Genomic DNA, 23,053 nt, shown 5'->3' with positions numbered 1-23,053 from the left:
GTGTGCCATTTTATACCTCCCTTTGTACAAGCCAGGTCAGTCCCTGGCCCTCCTTTGTTGCTCAGAATGCGTGTAACCCAAGATGCCTCTCCTGATAAAGACCAAGCCTGGCAGGGGAGGCCGGAGAGACGCAGGTAGAGGAGTGTTTATGGTTTGTGTGTGGTTTTGGTGGGAGGATTTTTGAATAGAGAAGTGAAAGGCTTTGAGACATCCTTAGTATTTGGAAGAATCTGAAGGTGAGAAGGATGAACAAAGTATTTTCAGAAAGTGCTGTTTCACGTGTAATGGATGGATTCCTGTTTAGGGCTCTTCAATAGAGATAGCACTAAAAAATCAATTTGCTTTAAATTATATTTTTATATCATTCTTCCCGGGATAAGACCATCAGGTTTTAGACAGATAATAGCATAAAAGAAATATGAATGTCACACAGATGACTATAATGCCTTCTGGTGTTTCAGCCAAGGGCAACCTTTGCTAAATACAGAAGTCTTCCTCCAACGGGTAGAGATAGTAGGGTTCCTAGTGAATACTCTTTGTCAGAACCCAAATCATGGTCAAAAACTGCTGAGATTAATGAAAAGGCATTAACTGTCTGTAGAGAAATTTTGTGTGTATTATTAAATGCAATAGAAAGTCAATTTTAAGAGCTGGTTGGGAAATAAATGAAAACACACGTCTGAAAGTTATAATTCATATAAATTTAATCCCTTAAATCACCTGTGATGAATTTCAAAGGCAGTCTTTGCAATAATTTAGCTGAAAATAAAGCCTCTTTCCATTTATTATTGGCAAATAGGTAGTAATGACACCTTAACACTAAATCATGTTAAGCCTAATAAAATTGAATCACACCAGCTGTGCATTTTGGATAACAGTTAGCGTCAGCTGTGTCAAAGGAAAGCACAAGCCACCTCTATCATTATGTTAAGTGTAAGATGGCTTAGTCTTCAAAGTTGTGAAGGTTCACATACTCTTGAATGCATTTTTCAGATGGACATTTGACACCTCTGCTGAGAATTTATTCAAGTATTTACTTAATGTTTGCAGTTTTTTTTTTTCATTTAAAATAATATTAAAAACAAGTCTTAGTGGAAAGTCCAGGGCTTTGGTAGAGTGTCAGTTCCAAAGCAGTGGCTAATTTTCATTAGCGCTTGTTGTTAAAGCCAAGCCAAAAAAATGCAGTTGGCTAAAGGACAAATTCTATAATTTGACTGTATTAATTTCTTAGGGTTTTTGAAAGTTATCAGAGATCAAATGGAGTCACTTGTATTAAAAACCCTGACAAAAAGAGCTGGGGAGGGTCATGAAGGGAAGGTTCTCATAAATGAATGCCTGACAACAAGAATTATCACAAAAGACTGCAAAAAACAACCTTGCACAAAAGCTGTCACCACGTCTCTCTCACATACACACAAAATGCTTCTGTCAGGACATCTGCCCAGCAACTGCCTGTACAACCACGGACTGGTGCCACCCTTGTTATTGATCCTTGTGGGCAAGGATAATTATCAGAAAACAATTATGTAATCCTCCTCATTTATCCTTTAAAAAGTTTTGTCTTCCTTTGCCTCTCTGAATAAGCACATAGTTTACTATGGTAAATGAATGCCTATTCCCAAATAAACATCATATTCTTTTGGAGAGTCTCCCTGTCTGTTAGGTTGACAAGCTACTGTAACCAACTATTACATCCTGAGTGGCTTAAAACGACAGAAATTTATTCTTTCACAGCCTTGAGGCTTGAAGTCCTAAATCAACCTGTTGGCAGAGTTGATTCCTACTGGTGGCTCTGAGGGAGAATCTGGTCCTTGCTTCTTTCCCGGCTTCCGGTGATGGCCTGCAACTTTGGGCAACGTTGACTTGTAGACACATCACTCCAATCTCTGCCTCCATCATCACATGGCAATCTCCCTGTTCGTGTCTGTGTGTCTGTGTGTGTGTGTCTCTGTCTGTGTCCAAATTTCCTCTTATAAGGACACCAGTCATTGTGTTAGGACCCAGCCTAATCCAGTATGAGCTCATCTTAACTTGATTGCATCTGCAAAGACTCTATTTCCAAATAAGGTCACATTCACAACTACCTGGGGTTAGGACTTGAAGTCCTTTGGGGACACAATTCAACCTATAATGCCCACCTTCCCCTGAGACTGCTACCTGACTCCCTCCCTGTCAGAAATTCTGGAGCCATCCACTGTACTACTGCAGTGTGCACTGTGGGTTAGGCATGTCACACACACCAGCTCACTGGATTCTTAGAGTGACCCTACAATCCGGGCTGATTATTCCTATTTTAAGAAAACAGAGGCTCAGACAGTTTAGGCCACAGCTAGTAAGTGCAGAGCAGGGATTTTAGTCCAGCTGTATCTGACGTAAGCCCATGCCCTTTCCACTGTGCCTGACCATTGCCCTGACTCAAAATAATGTTTGATCTTTGTCTTGGGGAACAATCTTTTAAATCAAAGTCAAGCTCTTTCACAACTTTTCCCTCAAACAGACTTACTAAAAGAGTGGATAGGAGAGAATTGGAGATAGAAATACAATGATAGATTGTCTTCAGGCCCAAGAACATCTGGCTATTTCCCACCATGCAACGATGGTGACTTATGTGTTAGATTACAGGTTAGCCGTGGGAAAAGGACCATCTGTCAATCAAGAGAACCCCCCATTCCTTCCATGGATGCATTTCTAAAACATTTTATAAATTGCATTCATGTACATCCATTTTTTTAATGCACTGGGGCAATTTGCCTTTTAAAGGAATCTCATCTATCATCAAGTTCCATTTCTCTGCTCCTTAAATAATTTTTAAATCTACCTTCCTCATCATTATTCTCAATATCATGGCTTAAATCACATACACATTTCTCTTCACTTGATTATTGCAATGGCTTCCAAGTAAGTCTCTCTGCCTCCAGTGTCCTCCCATATAATGTACCTTTGACATTACTGACTCATTCTGATGCTTAAAAGCATATTTTTATACACTGAAACAGTGTTATACTAACATTTAACAAATATTTACTGAGTGTACTCTGCGCTAGATGTTATTCTATGTACTAAGATACAGCAATGAACTAAAGGAACAAAAATTTCTTCCCTTCCAGAGCTTATATTTTGCAAAGGGCATTATTGTGATTACTATGTATGTTTGTCCTTGTATTCTGTTACAAACCTTGGTAGATAAGAATAATGATGATGATAATGGTGGTGGTGGTTTCCATTTTACTAAACATCTACTATGTGTCAACTATTATCCTAAGCCCTTCACATACAAATTATGTCATAATAACCCATGTGGAAGCTATCATTGTGCTAATTTTTGTGCACAAGGAAATCAAAATTCAGAAAGTTCAAGTAAGTCCAAAGGCCGAGATTTAAAAAAAATGTTGGAGGCAAGATTCGAATCTAGCACTTTCTTTCTTTAAGGTCTCGGCCACTATACTATCCGTCCTCTCTTAGATGTTCAAAAGGTTTATGAATAAATAATTGAACCCTACAGAAGCTCTTTGTAAAGCAAATAGCCACTGCAATAATCTGTTTATAAAATGAAAATTTTGTATGCCTAGTTTACCTAAAGCAGTGGTTTGTTCTCCAGAGGACATATGGCAATGTCTAGATACTTTTTTTTTTTTTTTTGAGACAGGGTCTGATTCTGTTGCCTGGGCTAGAGTGCAGTGGCCTCATCATGGCTCACTGCAACCTTGAACTCCTGGGCTCAAGTGATCCTCCTGCCTCAGCCTTCCCAGTAGCTGTGAGTACAGGTATGTGCCACCATGCCTGGCTAACTTTTCTATTTTTTGCAGAGTCGAGGTCTTGCTGTGTTGCCAGGCTTGTCTTGAACTACTGACCTCAAGTAATCCTCCCTACTTGGCCTCTCGAAGTGCTAGGATTATAGACATGAGCCACTGCACCGGGCCTTGGGATGCATTTTTGATAGTCACAAGTTCAAGAGTAGTGATTTTACTGGCATCTAGTGTGCAGAGGCCAGGGTGTCTGAGTCTGTTCTGGCCACTATAACAACATACTTTAGACTGGGCAGCTTATAAACAACAGAAATTTGTTCCTCATGGTTCTGGAGGCTGAAAAGTCCAAGATCAAGGTGCCAGCAAATTGGGTGTCTGGTGAAGGCTCACCTTCTGCTTCCCAGATAGTGCTGTGGCCTCACTTGGTGGATCGGGTGATCAAGCTCCTTCCGGCTTCTTTTATAAGGGCACTAATCCCACTCATGGGGGCACCTCCTAAAGGCTAAAGGCTCTTAATACTATTGCATTGGGGATTAGGTGTCAACATGTGAATTTTGGGGGGATGCAAACATTCAGACAGTAGCACGGTGGAACAGATTTCTACAACAAAGAGAACTATCTGGCACAAAATAGTGCTGAGGGTGAGAAACTCTGACACATAATGAGAAAGTTGCCACTTTAAAAAAATTTAGACCCTATTTTTCCTTTCTACGTTTTAAAGTCATTGACTAAATGTATTCTTTATGCATGGAAATAAACCTTGTTTATAATTTAAAGATACCCTCTCCTTCACCATCTTTCAACTTAAATTTAGGAATGGATTTTCAGAGAAAATTGCATATCAGTTGAATACTTTTAAATACACATATTTTTAAGTACCACCTTACCCAATTGTTTATAGAAATACTAGCTTAAAAATCAAATCTAATGCTTTCATATATATATGTGTATGTGTACATATATATATATTATATATATATATTTTGAGACAGGGTCTCACTCTGTCACCTGTGCTAGAGAAGAGTGGTGTGATCATAGCTCACTGCAACCTCAAACTCTTGGGTCAAGCGATCCTACCACCTCAGCCTCCCAAGCAACTGGCACTACAGACATGCACCACCATACTCGGCTAATTTTTATTTTATTTTTTTGTAGAGACAGGGTCTGGGTATGTTGCCCAGGCTAGTCTGGAACTCCTGGGCTCGAGGGATCTCTTGACTTGGCCTCCCAAAATGCTAGGATTACAGGCGCGAGCCACTGTGCTTTGCCACTTTTATATAATTAAAAACTGTTATTCATGTTCTGTTCTTCATATATGAAAAAGATGCCAAAGGGCACCGATGAGGACCTTCTTATTTAAACTGATTTATTGGTAGAAGTGATGGGTCTACACAGATTCAACCAATCCTACAAGTTGTCATCCTGGTAGCCATTTGGAAAGTGGTAGGCTGAGGACAGATATCTGGTCTGTAACTATGGAAGAGCTGTTCTTTGTAGGAGACCAAATGATCTGTGTTTGATTCAAATCTGTGATATTGGTCTTGACAGCATTATGTCTTCCTACTAAGTCCCAAGAACTTGCCTGGCCTTCATAATCCCACTTCATGGTTTGGAAGTCAAAATATAAATTCATACGACAAAATGGAAGTCATATTCATTTCATCATTTTTTTTTTCCCCTTAAAAAGAGTCCTTAAAAGTTCTTTGGAAGTGGGCTGGGAGCAGCACTTGAAGAGGTGAGCAGGTGTGGCTTGGTATAAAGAGCTCCCCTGTTCCTCAGAGGCCCAGAATTTGTTTACCAAAAACTCTGTTTCTTGACAGACATTAAAATCAGTACAATTTTTTGAACACCTCTGCATAAAAGAATGTACACATAGAAAATGTACACTTAGTTCAGCACAGACTTCTGCTCAAAGACATGTGCGCGGTGGTTGCTTTACCCCAACTGTTGCATCGTAAGAGACAAAGTGCACTCATTTTCAGTTGACATTGATGTTCTGATTAGACAACTAACTTTTCTCCTGATAAATTTCTGGGTTTCTTTTGAATTATCTTTTAAAAACTTTAAGGGGATCTTTTAAAAACTTTAAGGGGATTCTGGAGACAAAGTCACGGCCTTTCTTAGAGTTTTTATTTCATAGTCATTATTCTTATTCATTTCTTCAGCAGTAGTTATGAAAACCAGACAAGATAATCTTTGGCCAAAGTGAGCATTGGTTCACTGCACCGTTTCAGCTCAAGACAAGAATAGTGTGAACACAGAGAACATTCAGTGTTGAATATGACACCTGTAATTAGGAAGACCTATGGTTTTACCAAGTAATTACAGGATGAGGTTATTTTTGGGGTGTTGAAAAAACAGCAATTAATTAAAACTTTTCAACGCAGCTTATTTGTGCCTCAGTAAACTCTTTGTACACCAAGTACGCTCTGTCAGAGAAACGCCTGATGTCTAGCCTCAGTGCCCTGACGGGTTCAGGTGGCATGTTACTAAGGGTGTTGAATTTGAAGTAAACTATCTAAATATCTCCTTCATTTCTTATTCTAACTCCACAGCCCCTTACATCATCTCCTTGGGATCCAAGCGGCTTGGAACAAATGATGAAAGTCTCCGAACAGCCAGGGACCTAAGGAATCGGGTTTCATTACTGACAAAAAGTAGAAGGACCGCGATTAGATTAGGCAAGGTGGGAAAGGGATATTGGCAGGAAAAGCTCCGGAAAGTTACAACTTGGGTTATTTTTTAACTGGCGCCCTGCAAACGGACGCGGTGTAGATGTCTCTCTCGCTAACTCGTAAATGAACTTCAGGTTCTCTTCAGTTGTGGGAGACTTCGGAATCCGAGGACCTGGCGGCCGTTCAACGACCCCGCCCTCGGGGTCCCCAGGGGGCGTCTTCTGGAGAGCCCGAGTGTCTGGCGAAGGCGGCCGAGGGGAGGGCGAGGCCGCGGCCCCGAGAGCACACACAAAGCGGCCTTTCTGCCCTTCGGTGGGCGCCTCCCCGGCCGCGAGCGGAGCGGGAGGGGGCTGCGGGGCGGCGGTTCCCCTCGCGGAGGCAAAGAACAGCGCGCGAGGCTCGGGGCGCGCGGCGAGCGCGGCGGCCGCCGCCTCCTCCCCTCCCCGCCTCCGCCGGCGCTGCCTCCTCCCTCCGCCCGGCTCGGCCTCCCTCGCTCCCTCCCCTCGTGGCTGGCTTCGGCGGCGGCGGCGGCGGGCGGGGAGGGCGTGCGCCGGCCGAGAGGAGTCGGCGGCGAGGCAAGGGAAGTTTCAAGTGGAAGGTCGTCCGCCGCCGGCGCGTCCTCCTGCTCTCCTCCGGCAGCATCATGGCGGAGCCGAGCGGCTCGCCCGTGCACGTCCAGCTTCCCCAGCAGGCGGCCCCGGTGACAGCGGCGGCCCCGGCGGCTGCGACAGCAGCACCGGCCCCGGCGGCGCCCGCGGCTCCGGCTCCGGCTCCGGCCCCGGCCCCGGCCCCGGCCCCGGCCCCGGCGGCGCAGGCCGTCGGCTGGCCCATCTGCAGGGACGCGTACGAGCTGCAGGAGGTTATCGGTCAGTGCGGCGGGTGCGGTGGGGCCGGCCCAGGCCGGACGCCGAGGCCGGGCAGAAGGCGCGGCCGGGGGCGGGCGGGGGCTCGGGATGCTGGGCTCGCCTGCTTGCACGCCCGGGAGGTAGAGCGGCCGGTTTCGGGGCCTACCGGCTTCAACAATTTTTTTTTTTTTAATTTATTTGTTCGTTCTCTGAGCGCTGATGCTGCAGGAGGCGGCGCGGCGGATGTGACTCGCACTGCAGACCAGCCGCATGCTGCAAACTTTTATCTACCGGATCGCCGGGGACCCCGCAACGCAGCCGCATCTCCCTGCCCCCGCGTGCCGGGGCCGCAGCCCGTGGCCGGTGGCCACGCGGGCAGGCAGCCGCGGGTGGGGTGGGGTTGCGGGGGCGCCGCCCAGGGCTGCCAGCGCCCCGGCGCCGCGCCCCGGGGGCCGCGTCCTGGGGGACTCTGCGGCCTCAGCCGCGCCTCTGCCTCCCATCGCGATCCTCTCGCTGTGGGTAACCCGGCCATGGACAAGGCGCGGAGGCCCAGGTTCTTTCCCGAGACCGGGGAGGATGCTGGCCTCCCTCCCTGACAGCCGCCACTTCACGCTCGCTTTGCAGTCCGGCTCCCGCGCCGCCCGGCGCGCCCGGGTACCCGCCTCCTTCGGTGCCAGGGTGCGCCGCCTGCCGCCCAGCCCTGCCACCCGGGGAAAGCGGGCGCCCTGGCTTCCTGCCCTGCCTCGGGCCGATGCTTCCCTCTGGTCCAGGGCCGAGCGGCAAGAGTGAAACTCAAGGCTTTCTGTCGGTGTTCTGCTCCCTGCCTTTCCATGCCTTCTAGTCGGCTCACTAATACCACCTTATCTTACATTTTTAAATACCTGGCAAATTCGCAAGGCAAGAAGCCGGGTTACTTTTCCTTGGGCCAAGCACGTGAAGGGCCAGGCCGCCAGGCGATTTGTGTTGTCCCTTTGCGTAGAACCTTCCCTATTGGATCCTTCAGTTTGAGAGTCTTGTCACTTAGGGAAGCCTCCAGGTAAAGTGGGCCTTCAGCTTCTTAACCTTATTGGCTCTGGAATGGGATGTTGCCATTCCATAATCTTGATATTTAAGTACGGCGATGGAGAAGGAATTCAGAATTATCTTACATATTTTTCTTCACTTTAAGAAATTCTTCTCCACTCCACCCTTTAAAAACTTCAAACAGATATAAGAATGTTACTAGCTGTTTAAATGAACTTTAATCATCTGCTACCGTGTGAATGAAACATAGCATACACCGAAATACATATATATGAGAAAATGATGGGCAGGTCAGTAACCTAGGATGTAAAAGCTCCAGATAACCTGTCATAGGCATCTGTAGGCAAAATTCTTTGAAAACCCAGATCTTTCATAATTTTTGGCCAAAGACACTCAAGGGATGAGTCTTTATGTCATACTGCCTGGATTAAATAGCTTTAGGGGCTTCTCAAAACCTAAAATATTTAATGAAAACCCCTTTAACCAGGCATATATGCCCCTTTACTCTCAACCTGCAGGCCTCCTCCTATATTTTACTTGCCTTAGTTGTACTCTGACCACTCTGCTGTCTTACAGCACATCTGGTCTTCCCTTGCTGGCTGCCTTTGCACACGCTCTTCTCTACTCTGAGTGCCCATTTTTGTGTAGTGAATCTCATTCAGCTTCCAAGGCCTGAGTGCCTATTCCTGGAGAAGCCTTCTGCTTCTTCCAAGGCAAAGTATGGTGCCTTCTTCTGCCCCTCTTTTTACATACATCATAGTATGTAACCCCACAGTTGTTATTTGCTCAACAAAATCTGAAGATCTACTATGCCCCAAGCATTGTGCTAGGTGCTAGCAGCATGGAAATCAATAAAATTGCTCCCTGCCCTTAAGGACTTCATGAGTTATTAGAAGACATAGGGAACAGAATCTATAGGATGTGATGAGTAAGTGCTGGGAGAGCCCAAAGGAGAGAGTGACTGCCAGGACAGAGAAGGAACCAGGGTATTTCTTAGAAGAGGTCACATTTGAGCTGGATTTTGAAGTCTGAGTAAGAGATTGTGAGGTGCTTAATTATCTCCATTCCTGCCTTCCCTAACCAGCTGTGAACTCCGTCCGCCAGCATCTTATTTATCCCTCTGTCTCCAGCATGAAGAGGTGGGCCATAAAGTTGAATGATATCTGTCAAGTAATTTTCCATAGGGTCCATAAGGTTGAGAGAATTTACTTATAATTAGCTTATGTGCTTATTTGATTAATTGTTAGGGTTAAAATGCAAGCTTTGCCTTTTGAAAATAATATGACCACTTTTGTGAACTAATAAATAAAATCTCAGTTTAAGTTAAGTGGGATTAGTTGCAGGGTTTCTTTCTGTTTGCAGTAACAGTATTGTTAATTATGGTTGGTCAATTTAGTGTAAATAAAGAAATTTACCTGAGGAATTTGAGAAAACACCTGCTTATTCTACCCTGATTTTTGCACGTCCCCCTATGGGAAGGGCTTTTCTATGTTTTCAATTTATCTCATATTTTACCAGCTAACAGAGATAGCCTGTGTGCAGGCCCTGTTATTGAAAAATCAAACTGCTGGAATAATTTTTTGCAAGGGCTAAATGTTTATAGGGAATTACAAACCCATTTCCATTTAGTGTTTAATGCTAGTTGTGTGATTTAAGAGTGAACTTGTGGTTAGGCACTTTTGCTTACATTACATGCAGAAGTTAGTGGTTCAGGCACTGAACCGGTTTCAACATGAATGCCAGTTGACAGCCTTTGCTTCTACCTGACATACGGCAGGTGTCATAAGATATGACTCCAGCAGTGTGAACTGTGACCAGCAGGAGGCTCCGATGTGCCTGAGCAGAAAGCCAAAGGAGGCACCGTGTTTTAACTTTCCAGCGTGGCACAAGGGCACAGAGCACTTTTTCTTCATTTCCTTCTGGGCAGAGGTTGGGGCCCACAGGATTAGGAGAAAATAAGTTTACTAAAATCCAAACAAAGCAGGTTCAGTTGTTTGACTTCTCTTTTAGAAAAATAAACACAGGATTTTGCAAGTCTAAAAATAGTTTTCTCTTTGTTGTATGGTACTTGTGTTGTAAAAGGTCAGTGGAGAAATTGTAATGCTCTTAGGAGTAATCTGGTTCAGAAGTGTATGCATGAGCTGGAAATTATGTAAAATCTCTTCGAGGGGGCTTTATATTTACAGAGGGGTTAAAAATGTTGTGAAATTATGAATTCCTTCTTGTAGCCACTGAGATTCTTAGCAGATTTCAAATATTTCTGTTTCGTATATAGGTAACTGCTCTTTGGAGGCTTTCCAACCTGTTTACACTGTTCAGTTCTATGAATCTTTATTCCTTATCTCTCTTCTCAATTCACCCCCAGATTCCTTCTTTAGAAGTATAGGGGGCACTTAAAGCTATGCCAATTGAAAAATTAGTTTATTTGTTGGTGGTTCATAGTATTACCTATATTTGCTAAACAAAGAATGAAAGGTGAGTCATGTAAATGTTGACTTGGACATCCGTAATAGAATGGAACAACCTCAATTCTCCATCAAAGAGTTCTAGTCATCACAGTGTCAGTTTCTGTATTTGAGTTAGTTAATTCCGCCAATGCTGTTACCTTTTCTGATTTTCCTGCAATAGACTCTAGCCTCAGAGTATGTTTGATTTTCTTAGATTTTTTTGCAGGATGAGCCTTTCTTTATTCAGTTTTGTACTTGATTTCTTGGCATTGCTTTACTTTTGTCCTGGGTGATCATTTAGAATGATCTAAAAGTAACACTTGGCCATCTTAGTTAACAAAATGAATTTGATTTCTAGAATCCTAGCCATCCTTTGACAGATTGTTCCTCTGTTATTTCTCTCCTGTGAGGCTTTGCTTATCCATTCAGGTGTATTTTCTCCAGGCCCAGGTAATAGGGCAAGTGGCCAGGTCTTCAAGGAGCAACAGCCTCTCCTAAAATGAGATCTGCAGACAGCCCAGGGCATTCCCGCTTTGTGCTCTCAGAGTTTCTCCAGATTTCTATGGTTTAGGGATTATAACTGCTTTTATAGATGTTCTAGAGGCAATTTGAGGACAGTGGTAGCTACATTGGGTGAGGGAACTGGAGCACGGAGTGTATATTCTGATCTGGACCTTAATACCAACCTGCCTTGTGCTGCTGTTGGTTCTCTGACTTCGATTAGTTAGTTTTGGTTTTTTTCTAAATACTTAAAGAGGCCTGAGATGCTTTGCTTAAGATGGGGCTTTGATTTCAATTTCATTTTACTTTTTTTAATAAAGAGAAAAATATATAGAAATTTTCTTTTGTTTTTTTTTGTTGTAGTAAAAGATATAATACATAAAAATTTTACCATTTTAACCATTTTTTAAGTGTGCAATTCAGTGGCATTAATTATATTCACAAAAGAAATGCTCTTTTAAGTGAGTTGCTCACACACTTAAAAAGAAACTTACAGTAAGTTGACTGCAGTCTTTGCTTTATTCATGCATTTGATTTGTCACTGATACGATTATGAATTTCCCCCTGACTCTTATGGTTTGTCATACATTACATTTTTTTGATGATGTTTGAAAATAGCTTGCAGCAGTGCCAGCTCTGGAGTCAGATGCCCTGCTGTTTCATGTCCAGCAATGGCGGTCACTGGCGTTGCGACCTTGAGCAAATTAGTTAGATGCATCTGTACTCAGTTTCCTCATTGGTAACACGGAGATGATAAAAATAGGGTTGTGAGGATTGAGAGAATGTAAGGCATGCAGAATCGTGCCTGGCACACAGCACGCTCTCAATCGGTCTTAGCCATGACTACTATAGACTTCATTTGCTAATCAGATTCAAGTTATCATGAGAGAATCCAGTCCTGTCTTTGGCAAGAGTTTGGAATGGCTTGAAGAGTTTCTCTGCTGAGTTTCTAGCAGGGAGGAAGTGGGAAGGAGAGGTGGCCCTCAGTCTCCTTCCTCCAGTGGGTGGTTGGAAGGGGCTCATGAGGGGCACTGGAGGGCCCCCACCCTCAAGCCTGGCTTCCCCTGTACCTCCGCTGCTGTGGGGAGGAAGCTGAAGAGACCTGTGGAGCTCCTGGCGATTTGGACAGCTCAGGGGTGTCGGTGCCAAATGGCTCTCTGACAAGTGGTGAGAGCATCCTGCGGGAAGGTTGTGGGGAGGAACAGCCCATTATGAAAGGGCTCTGAGAACAACCTGCTAAGACTGCACTTTTCTTCCACCTCTGAGTTTGCCCGGAGGCTGCCATGCTGGCAGGAAATGCTGCTGACTAAAAGAAACACTCACCGTGTGTCCCAGTGAGTGAGAGGACAGAGGCCCCGTTCTCAGATAAAGTCATCACCACTGCTTCCCTATCGCCTTCCTTCCCACTGGATTTTTCCTCCACTTACAAATATTCTCAGGTCTCTCTCTTATCTTTAAATGACAGAAGAGAACAAAACAAAATATTCTTCTTCCTCCTTTTGCCTCTGCTACTCCCTTATCTCATTTCTTCCTTTTCACTGCTAAACCGTTTGAAGGAAGCATTCATTCTCAGCCCACTGCAGTCTGGCTTCTGCGCTCTCCGTAAGAAACCCAACTTGTTCTCTCTAAAATCACCGTGAGCCTTCTGTGGCTGGAGCCAGTGGACGCTGCAGTCCTGCTCTCTCTTCCTCTCTCTGCAGGAGTAGGCACTGTCTTTTATTTCTCCTTCTGGAAGGGCTATGGCTTGGGCTTCCCTGCCCTCCCTTTCTCCTGGACTTCTCTGCTTTCCTGCCCGCCCCAGTTGTAAGATCCACGGCTCTCCATCTGAGCCTTCAATGACCACCGCAAATGCCAAGGGTCTCCCTGACTTTAGACTGGTATTTGGACTACCTTTTTTACATTTTTGTGTAGATGTTTTACAGGAACTTCATACTCACAGTTAAAGTCATGGTTTCTCCAACCTCACCTCAGTCCTAATCCTGTTCCTTCTGTAATCTTCAAAGCCCTCGTGCTGGTTGTCTTACACTTTCCCATCTTCATCAGTCTCCCACATCTAGTTGCTCACCAATTCCTAAATATTCTACATCCTTTGTATCTTCTTTGATCTGTCTCTGACTCTTCGTCTTGGTGACCACTGATTTAGTTCAGGCTCTTACCAATTCTTATTTGGATTATAACTTCCTCACCAGCTCTAGTATGCATTGCTACTAAAGTGATACTGCCATACCAAAATTTTTATCATGTTGCTTTCAGGCTTAAAGACCTTTAGTAGCTCTCCCATCATCCTTAAGATTAATTTGAAGCAAGGTGTTTAAGACCTTTTGGGAATCGTGTCTTGCCTCCCTTTCCAGCCCCACTTGCTGTTCCAGTCTTGGGATGGACTCTCCAGCCACTGGGAACCTTTTGCAGTTGCTGAGATGGTTCTTGCTTCTCTAAGCCTCTTCTAGGCAAGTTTTCCCTCTGTCTGTTATATAGACCCTTCCCTTCCATTTTGGTCTATATAACAGAGAGCTCCGTCTCTCCTTTTAAGTTTTACGTTTATTGAAGTATTATATGTGTGTGGAAAAGTGTTCATATCAAAATGTATATCTTGGTGCATGTTCATGAATTGAACACACCCATGTAGCCCGCACCCTGATCAGGGCTCCCTTTTAAGTCCCTGAATAGTGATTTCTTTTCATAGAAAGAATCTCCCTAGAGCCTCCTTCTCCTTGGCCTCTGTTGGGTCTTTCAGTCCCTGGCAGTCCTCCCACTGTATGCCATTGTTTCTTGCCCAGCCTGGTCCTAGACTGTTAACTCCTCCTTGAGAACAGGGTCTCTCATGTCCATGTGCCACACCTCGTATTAAATATTTTATAAATGTTTTCTGGATGAAGTTCTGAATTCTGGGGCCAAATACTCCCTCCCCACCTTGTGGAAGAGGAACATTGCCTGACATCTGAAAATTTGCCTGGCTGGATCCTGAGGATTTGATCTTGTCTGTGGTTAATGATGGTGCTTATTTAGTTGTGTCTGGCCAATCAGCTTAAAGGGCTCTGTAGAAATTAGCTCATTAATCCTCGCAGATCAAGGGTAAGCACTTTGAGTGCTTCCACTCACCCATGCTGTGGAGGTAGGCAGGCAGAGGGCATAGGACTGAGAGGTGGCCTCTCGGGATTCAAGGACCCAGAGCTCCCTGCCACAGTTCCAGTGTCCCTTTACTTAGACATTATAGAGTGGGGAAGGGATGTCCAGCACTGCCCTAGAGCTTTCCTTTCTTGATTACACCAGTGATCTCTCTCTTGCTGTTCATGTATTTATATATAACCCTCACCTTGAAGCTCTGCGGGGTCTCTTGCTGTGTAGAAATCAGGACTGCTGGGGAAGATCAGGGATACAGGTAACATGCAGGAGCAGAATTGCAGAACAGGTGGCTTTCAAAGGTTGTTATGATGGCAGGAGTTGTATTTTTATAAAATGATAAGGGACTGAGGGTGATAGGATGGGTGTGGTACATGCTAAGACCATTGAACTGGGTCTTTCTTTTAAAGTCAAAACCGATCTAATAAATGGTGTAACTCCTCCACAGTGTCTTTTTTGAGAAAGTTTTTTTCTTATTTAAATATAGTCCCTCATGTAATCATGTGAGACTTTACGTTTTTCTCCAGGATAGTTTTGTTTAAATTATATGGAAACAACTCCAAGATGGTTGAAGTGATTCAGGTGTTTCAAGTGCTTTTCACTGGTCAGGTTTTGCTAATAGACAAGATTTCGATATATTAATTAAAAAGGCATTTCAGACTTGGCTTAAGTAGAAAGCAGAAGAGAAATATCAGTCCTTCAGAGAATGGATTGGCAGAGCTTTATTTCTAGAGTTGACTCAGATAAATACTTTGGAATCCAACGTGAGTAAATGTTGATATATTTCAAATTTCTTCTCACTTGCCTAACAGTTATTTGAAAGTAAGCTCTGGCTTAGCTTTAAGAAACTTCTTGCACGTTGAGGAATTAGATGACTTGACCTTTAGACTGACTGCATATTTTGATACATGGGAAAACATCATTTTAAGATACAACTGGTAGAGACCTCGACATTCGTTTTATCTCCGGTTTTGCTTTTGAACTTCTTCCAGGTAAGAGGCATTTAGCATAACTCTCAGAAGCCCAGTATTCTGGGTGCTCTCCTGTGGTTCTTCCCTTAGGTAAGAATATACATTTTGGTGACATTTTACAGGATTTAAGTTTCTAACCTTGAGTCACTATTGGAACTATTTGCCAGAAAAACTAGATGGAAAGTAGAGATGGATGACTTTCTGACCTAGGAATGATAGACGTTCGTTGGCAGAGTGTTTTGGAAGCCAGTGCCTTGTGGCAGTTCTGAGACTTCTCATAATCACTCTATTGATAGTTGAGGTTTTAGAAGAATTCATGATCTTGTTTTGAACTGTTGGCCTCAGTTTGTACAAAGGTTCGTACTAAGGGGTATTCCAATTGCTTTCTTTCCTGCCCTGTTTAGTTGGGCAATTGAAAAAGGATTATATTCTCTGGGTTGGTGACTATTGACCTGTCTTGTGTTGCTTAGATTTTAAGTTGAGTCATCTGGTTCCCCCCTCCTCTTCCACTGGCAATGCCAGTATCTCCCTTCACTTAATTATGGGGTGACTCAAGAAAGCAGAAGAAAAGCAGCAGCAGAAGAGGGTCCCTAGTAGAAGGAATGGCAGGTCAGTGCTGGCTTTTGTAAGTCAGTTCCCAAGTGAGAAATGTCATAAGAATATAGGGAGAATAAGGAAATTTAATTTTAGAAGAGACTGAAGGGAAACATCCCTTCGAGCTCCTTTGTTTTATAACCGAATACTCTAAAGGCCAAAGTCGAAGTAACTGCCTGTGGTCCTTAAAATCCCAGTCTCATGATTCCTCCCTAATTCAGTGTGTTCTCCCACTTACATCACATTGTTTCCTTATTGGTGGGAAGGAAGAAATTAGAAATATTATTGATTCAATGAATTTTATCATTATTGTTTTAATAGAGTAAACATATATCTGAGAACATATTTACCATGTGGGAATCGGAGTAAAAAATCTCATTTCTTTAGGTTTGTTAAAATGATTTTGATATACATATATTTCTTTCTTCATCAGGGTGGTTTTTTTTGAAACTGAGTCTTGCTCTGTCACCATGGGTAGACTGCAGTAGTGTCATTGTAGCTCACTGCAACCTCAAACTCCCGGGCTCAAGCCATCCTCTTGCCTCAGCCACTCGAATAGCTGGGACTACAGGTTTATACCAGATGCCCAGCTAATTTTTCTATTTTTAGTAGAGATGGGGTCCCGCTTTTGCTCAGGCTGGTCTTGAACTCCTGACCTCTGGTGATCCTCCCGCCTCAGCCTCCCAGAGTGCTAGGATTACAGGCGTGAGTCACTGTACCAGGCCCATCAGGGCATGTTTATGTGACATGTTAAACCTGGTCATGTGTAAACATGCAGTATCTTCATTTCAACCCTCACCTTTTGCCTGGTCTATTTCAATAGCTTATATTTTTAATCTTTGGTTATAACCTATCAGTGTGGTGGAGTTGGGGGTGCATGTGTGTGTATGCGTGTGTGTGTGTGTGTGTGTGTGTGTGTGTGTGTGTTGCAAAGTGAGGTTGAGGAGCAGCAAGTGGATGGGTGAAGAAAAGTGTATGAAATAGATATACTTCATGGCTGATCATTAGTTGGAAGCAAAGAAAATCTTCTGTTACGACCCGAATGAAATATAAAACCTGTGCCTAGTCAGTAGTATCAGTTGTTTCATCTAAAGTGATTGAATACTATATATTTTCCTTTTGAAGTATTGCATGAAGTTGTTCTGTTAAGTTGAAGGCTAATTCATGCTGCTGATCAGTTGTGGTTCTCCTTGAAAGAGGCAGTTGTTTGTACTTTGAAACGTTGTTGGGGTCTAAGCGTCCTACAACTTGGACAATGCATTCTTTCACAATTTCTACATCACTGAATGGCTTCCCTTTTTTCCCCAAGTATATGAGCTACTTGATGAGTTGCTTCAGTGGCATTATTTCCAGGTCTTTTTGCTGCCTGAAAGAATTGTCTTTGCTTTTGCTTTTCATCTTTTAATTTCTTCAATACAACCTTTTGTGCCTCTCCCTCTAATTTAAAATATTTGGGGCCCTTAAGAGTGTTATAATGCTGATGAGTATTGAATTTCTTTTACGTTGATATCGCAGCATCACAAAGCAAGCAAATCATCTTATCTTTAGCAGAAACAAGATAATATTGCAATTCCCAGTCCTCATTAAAAAATCTGTTTTCTTCCTTCAGTGTTCTCTTGGTCTTCTTTGACATCATGGGTTGTTAAGTTGACAATTAAAAAATACAGTCAAGCTGTGCAACTATTCACAAATTCCACTTCAAACAGAAGAAACACAGTGCACTGTTGTCAAAAGCTGATAACAAACTGGTGTACTCGATCCCCATAAACTCTCGCCAGCCAGCCCGGTGCTGTAGTGGTGTCAGTCAGGTGGAGGAAGTTAGAAGTAAATTGTGAGCACGGCAGCTGTCAATTTAGCCCTTACGGCTTACTAATGTCCTAATTGTGCTGGTCGATCTGGGAGGATCATTTCGTTGAAACTTATTCTTTGGTGTTTTAAATAAGTTTATTTTAAAAATAAAATAAAAATATAAAAGACAAACAAAAATGTATTAATAAAAATAAAGGGATTTGTTTTGTAAAATTTGGATTCAGTCAAAAGGCTGCACTTAAGGACCTCGAAGGCCACATGTGGCCTTAAGCCTGCAGGTTCTTCACCCATGGGCCAGCACCACATGCTAGGCACTCACCACATGTGGCTATTTAAATTTAAATTCAGTAAAATTAAAGAAATAGGATACAGTCCTTTGGTTGCAGTAGGCACATTTCACATGCTCAGTAGTGAACTGTGGCTCAGGAGCAAAGTGGCTTGCTATTTCCGTCATCCCAGAAAGTTGTATGGGCCAGCGCTGGATGGTGACTTCTCGGAAATGTTCGAAGACTGACTAAACATTATTACAGTGGCTATAGGTAGCGTGAGGCCACCTTCTCATAATATGCTAAGGTGTTGCCACCGACTTAGAAGTACAAAAAGGAGATAGGCATCACTAACCTGATTTTTAAAATCTTTTGTTTCCGCTCTGTGCCCTATTTGAAAGCTAATCAATTCATATTTTAAGGAGAAAAATTATTCTCATGTGTGGTGAAATAGATTCCCTTGTCGATTTAGGCAGATAATTTTGAAGTGTGAGTTTTTAATCTTACCTACTTAACTCATTCTGGAAACGTTCTTGTGATTTCTATAAACAGAGATTGTGCCCAAATGAAATCCAGTATTTTCAGAGGTATCAAAATGTTACATTTCCTTAAAAAATAGCTTTAGAGTCTGAGTCTTGGGGTTGGATGTGGTAAAATCACTTCAGTTTATCTTTTTTTTATTTATGAAGAAAGACCTGATTAAATAGGTTTTTAAAAATGAAATTACAAAGAATTTCTGAAATTAACCCTACTTACAAAAAATAATACCAATATTAATTTTAATCACTTAAACAGTGGATTTAATCGTAGTCTCTTCTTTTCCTTTGAGTTGGAAACATTTTGGTATTTGAGTGATTAAAGGATTAATGATTTATCCTAAGTTATAGATCACAAAGCAAATAAAGCACATCATTTAAGTTGATACCTTAATGGAAATTTAAACTCAACAACCACTATTTGGGTAGGATACCTGCTTTGTTAGGAGAAGGAATTAATGAGTGAGGGTAGGGAAGAAAAAATCTGTGTAGGGAGATTAAGTGGGTTTCATTTTGGGCAATTCAGGAACAGTCTGTATTTTCTCACATTTGGTGTCCCTTGAGTGACTGGGGCTGTAACAGAGAATGTTTTACTATGTAATCCTTTTTTAATTTTTCCTTGTATATGCCTTTTCAAGTTTCTGGAGTCTTAAACCCAGTGCCTGACCTTAAATAAGAGTTGTGGAAACATTTTTAACACGGCACTTTTCCTGGGTAGTTGAGTGGCTGAAATACGAGTAGGCAGGGCAAGCGTTTCTGTGTAGTTTCAAATTGTGATCATTAGGATGAATTTAGGAATAGTACTATTTTTGGCTTAAGTCAAGATCAGGGCTAGATTGTTTATCTTTACTAAAATAAATACTCATGAGTTGTTTAAAAAGGGACCATCTCTACAGCTAAGAGATAATGAGCCTTCAGTTCATCTATAGCCATTTTCCTAATTGTTTTCATAGATGCAGCAAGACTTCCTGAAGGCTACAATTTCACGTCCTGTTCTTTAAAGCCCTTTGTAAATAAGTAATATAGGCAGCTTTGTAACTTACAGATTTGCTTCACTAGCCTTAAAGGAAAAGGGGGATAACTGAAGTTTCAGTCACTAGGATAGGTAAAAGTCATAGTCAGACATTTGTTTTGCTAGTGCTTATAGGTTATAGTCCATGTAGTCTGTCATATTAAAGAATGATTTTCAGATGTGTGCAGTTGTTGAAAATTAAATATTCTAGCTGAGCACATGCCTGCAATCCCAGCTACTTGGGAAGCTGAGACAGGAGGATCGCTTGAGTTTAGGGATTTGAGACCAGGCTGGACAACATAGCAAGACCCTATCTCTGAAAACAAAAAAATTAAATATTCCCTTGTCTTTTGGAGCTACTACTTGGAAGAAAGGGAGTGACAAAAATATGAAAGATAATCTTTAAAACTGATCATATTAGAATCTACAGATGCAAAAAGTGTTGTTGCCTTCAAGGGGACATGGTGGTGGGTGTCCATTTTGTTTTTATAGCTCCATTTTATTTTTTTTAAAAAAATTACCCCTTTCCATCAGCCTTACTGTGAAGAAATCAGACTAATTTTCTAAGGTGACATTGATTTGCTCTTAAGATACTTCCAAAAATGTTTTAAGCAGTGGTCATTTCATTGGAATAAGTATTTAACCTTACAAAACAACTCTTTAGCCTGACAGTGCTGTTAGTTGTTTAAAGTTAATTTTGCTTACTATTATTTTTAATAGATTCTGGATCACTGTTTCATAAAAGTAGATTATCCAGGACTGTGGTTTGAGATTACAGTGAGCCTTTGGTGTAGAGGTGGGGATAGCAAAAGCAAAAGCTGATGGCCGGCTGAGCAGATGGGTGCTAGGGTGGTAGGTGGGATTCCAGAATCAGGTCTGTGAAGCCAGAGACAAGACGGGACCATGCATAGGCAAAGATCAGCACGTGGCAACAAAACACCTCAGACCTGAGCAGGCATGAGGAAAGGGGAGAAAAAGAACTCAGGGGCATATCCAAGCTTAAAATTGGCAGGGTTTGGCAAGGGGTCAAGGCAAGGGAATTACAATGTAATTTTTCCAAGAATACTTCAGCAGCAGCTCCTTTTTGGGTCGGGCGCCTCTGACACACTGAAAGGCTCAGTTCCCTGACCACGGATCCTGACATTCCCCGTCTCACCTACCTATAGCTGTGTAACAAGCTACCCCAAAACGTAGTGGCTTAAAATAACAGCCATTTCATTTGTTTACAGTGCTATGGGTCAGCAGTTTGGCCGGGCTGGGCTGGGCAGTTCGATGTGGGGTCAGTCCCGCGCTATTGTTGTAAGATGGTCTCACCTGCGTGCTTGGTGGGTGGCGCTGACTGTTGGCTGGCCCTCATTCCCACTGATCCTTCACTCTTTGGGAGGCCTGCCTGTACTTCGTTCGTTGGCTGCAGCAGCACTCCAAGGTAGTGAGAGTGAGGCTGCGAGGACTCTGGAGGCCTGGGCTGGGAAGTCCCACGGTGTCACTCGGCCACATGCAGGTGGTTAAAGCACCTCACGAGGCCGGCTCAGATTCCAGGGGAAGGGAAATAGATTTCTCTGCTTGTTGGGAGGCGTGGTAGAATCACGGGACATGTGTATGAGGAGGGGAGGAATCCTTACTGCCGCCTTCGCAAACTCTGTGCCACGGCATCTTTATTTAGCTCAAGGATGATGAATATACAATGTTTGTCATTCATTTAAATTTTGTTTTTAACTTGTGGTAGGGGGAGCAAATTACCCAACCACCTCCAGCCTGGTGGTTGATTATAGGTTTCATAGACTAATTTGCTGTGTTGAACTAGCCATCAGGGTGTTTTTTTGCTATGAAAGTGGCTTCTGGAATGTATAGCTTGCTAAAAAATCTAAAGATGTCAATTCTAATGTGACATTTGAAAGGCGAAGGGGTGTGTGTGTATGTGTAATGCTGATCCTTTTTTAGCCTCGAGGTGTTTTATTCCAGACTGACCTTCTTAAAACTTAACACCATATTAAGAATATAGATTGTTTGCATGCATATGTAATTATTTCTCCTGCCGCCTGAACTAGATCTATCACAGCCCTAAAAATACCATGTTGTCTGTGCATTGCCCGATTTAAAGGTAGGCTGTTGCTTAGATGATGGAGAAAATTTCTTTACTTTGAAATCGATCCAGAAATATTTTACTGGCTGTCTTATAGTCAAATTTTAAAAAAGAATTATTAGCTTATTCGGATAGAAAGGTTAGAAGCCTAAATTATTAGTTTTGACAGAATTCACCCATTTTCTTTAGTTTATTGTATGTCACTGGCAGAAATAATAGAAGGAAGAGACATGTGCAATTATACCTTTTATTAAATTGTAAAGTCTTTCTGGTAAAAGCCTTTATCATAAAATATTATATGCTTTTAGATGTGGAAAGAGGGCTGTTATCTCTATAAAGTTAGAGATTTAAATGCTAAGTGAATTGTTTTTTATTGCAAAGGGGAAACAGATCTGGACATGGGATTAGAATTGTAGATTGTCATTCCTGTGGTTGGCCGAGGCCCCGTCCTCACATAAGGAAAGAGCACTGAGAAAAGGATGTTACCTAGACCTCTGAGGTTATTAAAAATTCCAAGCTTGTTTATTTTAAACTTCCCAAATACTATATAAGCAATAATAGATAGCCATTGTGGAAAATTTGTGTAATACAGTTCAGTAAAAGGGGGGGGAATGTCAACCAGTAATCTCATCACTCAGGACTGTTTGAATTTTGGTGTAGGAGTATGTGTTTAAATGGGATAGGACTTTTGAAAAAAGGTATAAATTGATATTTTGCAAATAGCTACTTTTTTTTGCATTCCCAGTACTTTCACATTTAATTTGTATAGAGCAAGAGAAATAAACTAGTCTTAGATTAATACTTGCTCGGCAGAAGTGATTTGTTTCTTGACAATTTAGTATACACTGATGGTCAGGCATACTTCATGATTACTGGAGTGTATGAATGTATTTTTTTCTCATATTTAAATGTTTTCAAATCACAGAATACATCTCATACAATCTAATCTTAATGTCTGTGTTACAATTTAGTATTTCTTAGAAGTATCTATTATACTTTGCCTTTTGTCCTCTGGGCACTATTGGATCACCTTATTCTGGTATTTGATACTTTCCTGATTGGAAGTGAAATCATTTTACAGAAAGTTCTGGCATAGAGAGAAGTTAAGAGTCAGTAACTTTCTTATTGTTTGTGGGTATGTTTGAATAGAGTAATGCCTTTCAGATTTCACACTGACCTTTCATATTAGCCTAGAACTAGCAGTGTGAGAATTTTCTAGATTAGTTAAATATGTGATATCTTTTTGTAGAACTATTTGATTTCATGGGCATGTGGGAGAAATGAATGTCTAGCAGTTTAATTTGATGATATGTTGAAGTTTTTGGGCTTTTAGATTTCAAGGATTTCATAGTATTTAGAACAAAAGGATGAATTAGCTTTTGGCATGACTAGTCTTTATTTTATTAAAAAATATTTGAAATTACA

At 42.2% G+C, this 23,053-nt stretch overlaps 1 protein-coding gene across 1 annotated transcript in view; it reads left to right on the top strand.

The window, feature by feature from the left end:
- The first annotated feature begins 7,064 nt into the window (after positions 1 to 7,064).
- Positions 7,065 to 23,053, top strand: part of STK39 (serine threonine kinase 39) — a 267,743-nt gene continuing 251,754 nt past the window's right edge. The window contains exon 1 of the mRNA XM_012650804.1: positions 7,065 to 7,287. Coding sequence (XP_012506258.1) covers positions 7,065 to 7,287 — 223 coding nt within the window. The remainder of the gene's footprint in view (positions 7,288 to 23,053) is intronic.

Source organism: Propithecus coquereli, unplaced genomic scaffold (genome assembly GCF_000956105.1).
Source record: "Propithecus coquereli isolate 6110/MARCELLA unplaced genomic scaffold, Pcoq_1.0 Scaffold34, whole genome shotgun sequence".
NCBI classification, from domain to species: Eukaryota; Metazoa; Chordata; class Mammalia; order Primates; family Indriidae; genus Propithecus; species Propithecus coquereli.
Note: the sequence above shows the minus strand (reverse complement) of the source record. Positions and strands in the feature narration are given on the sequence as shown.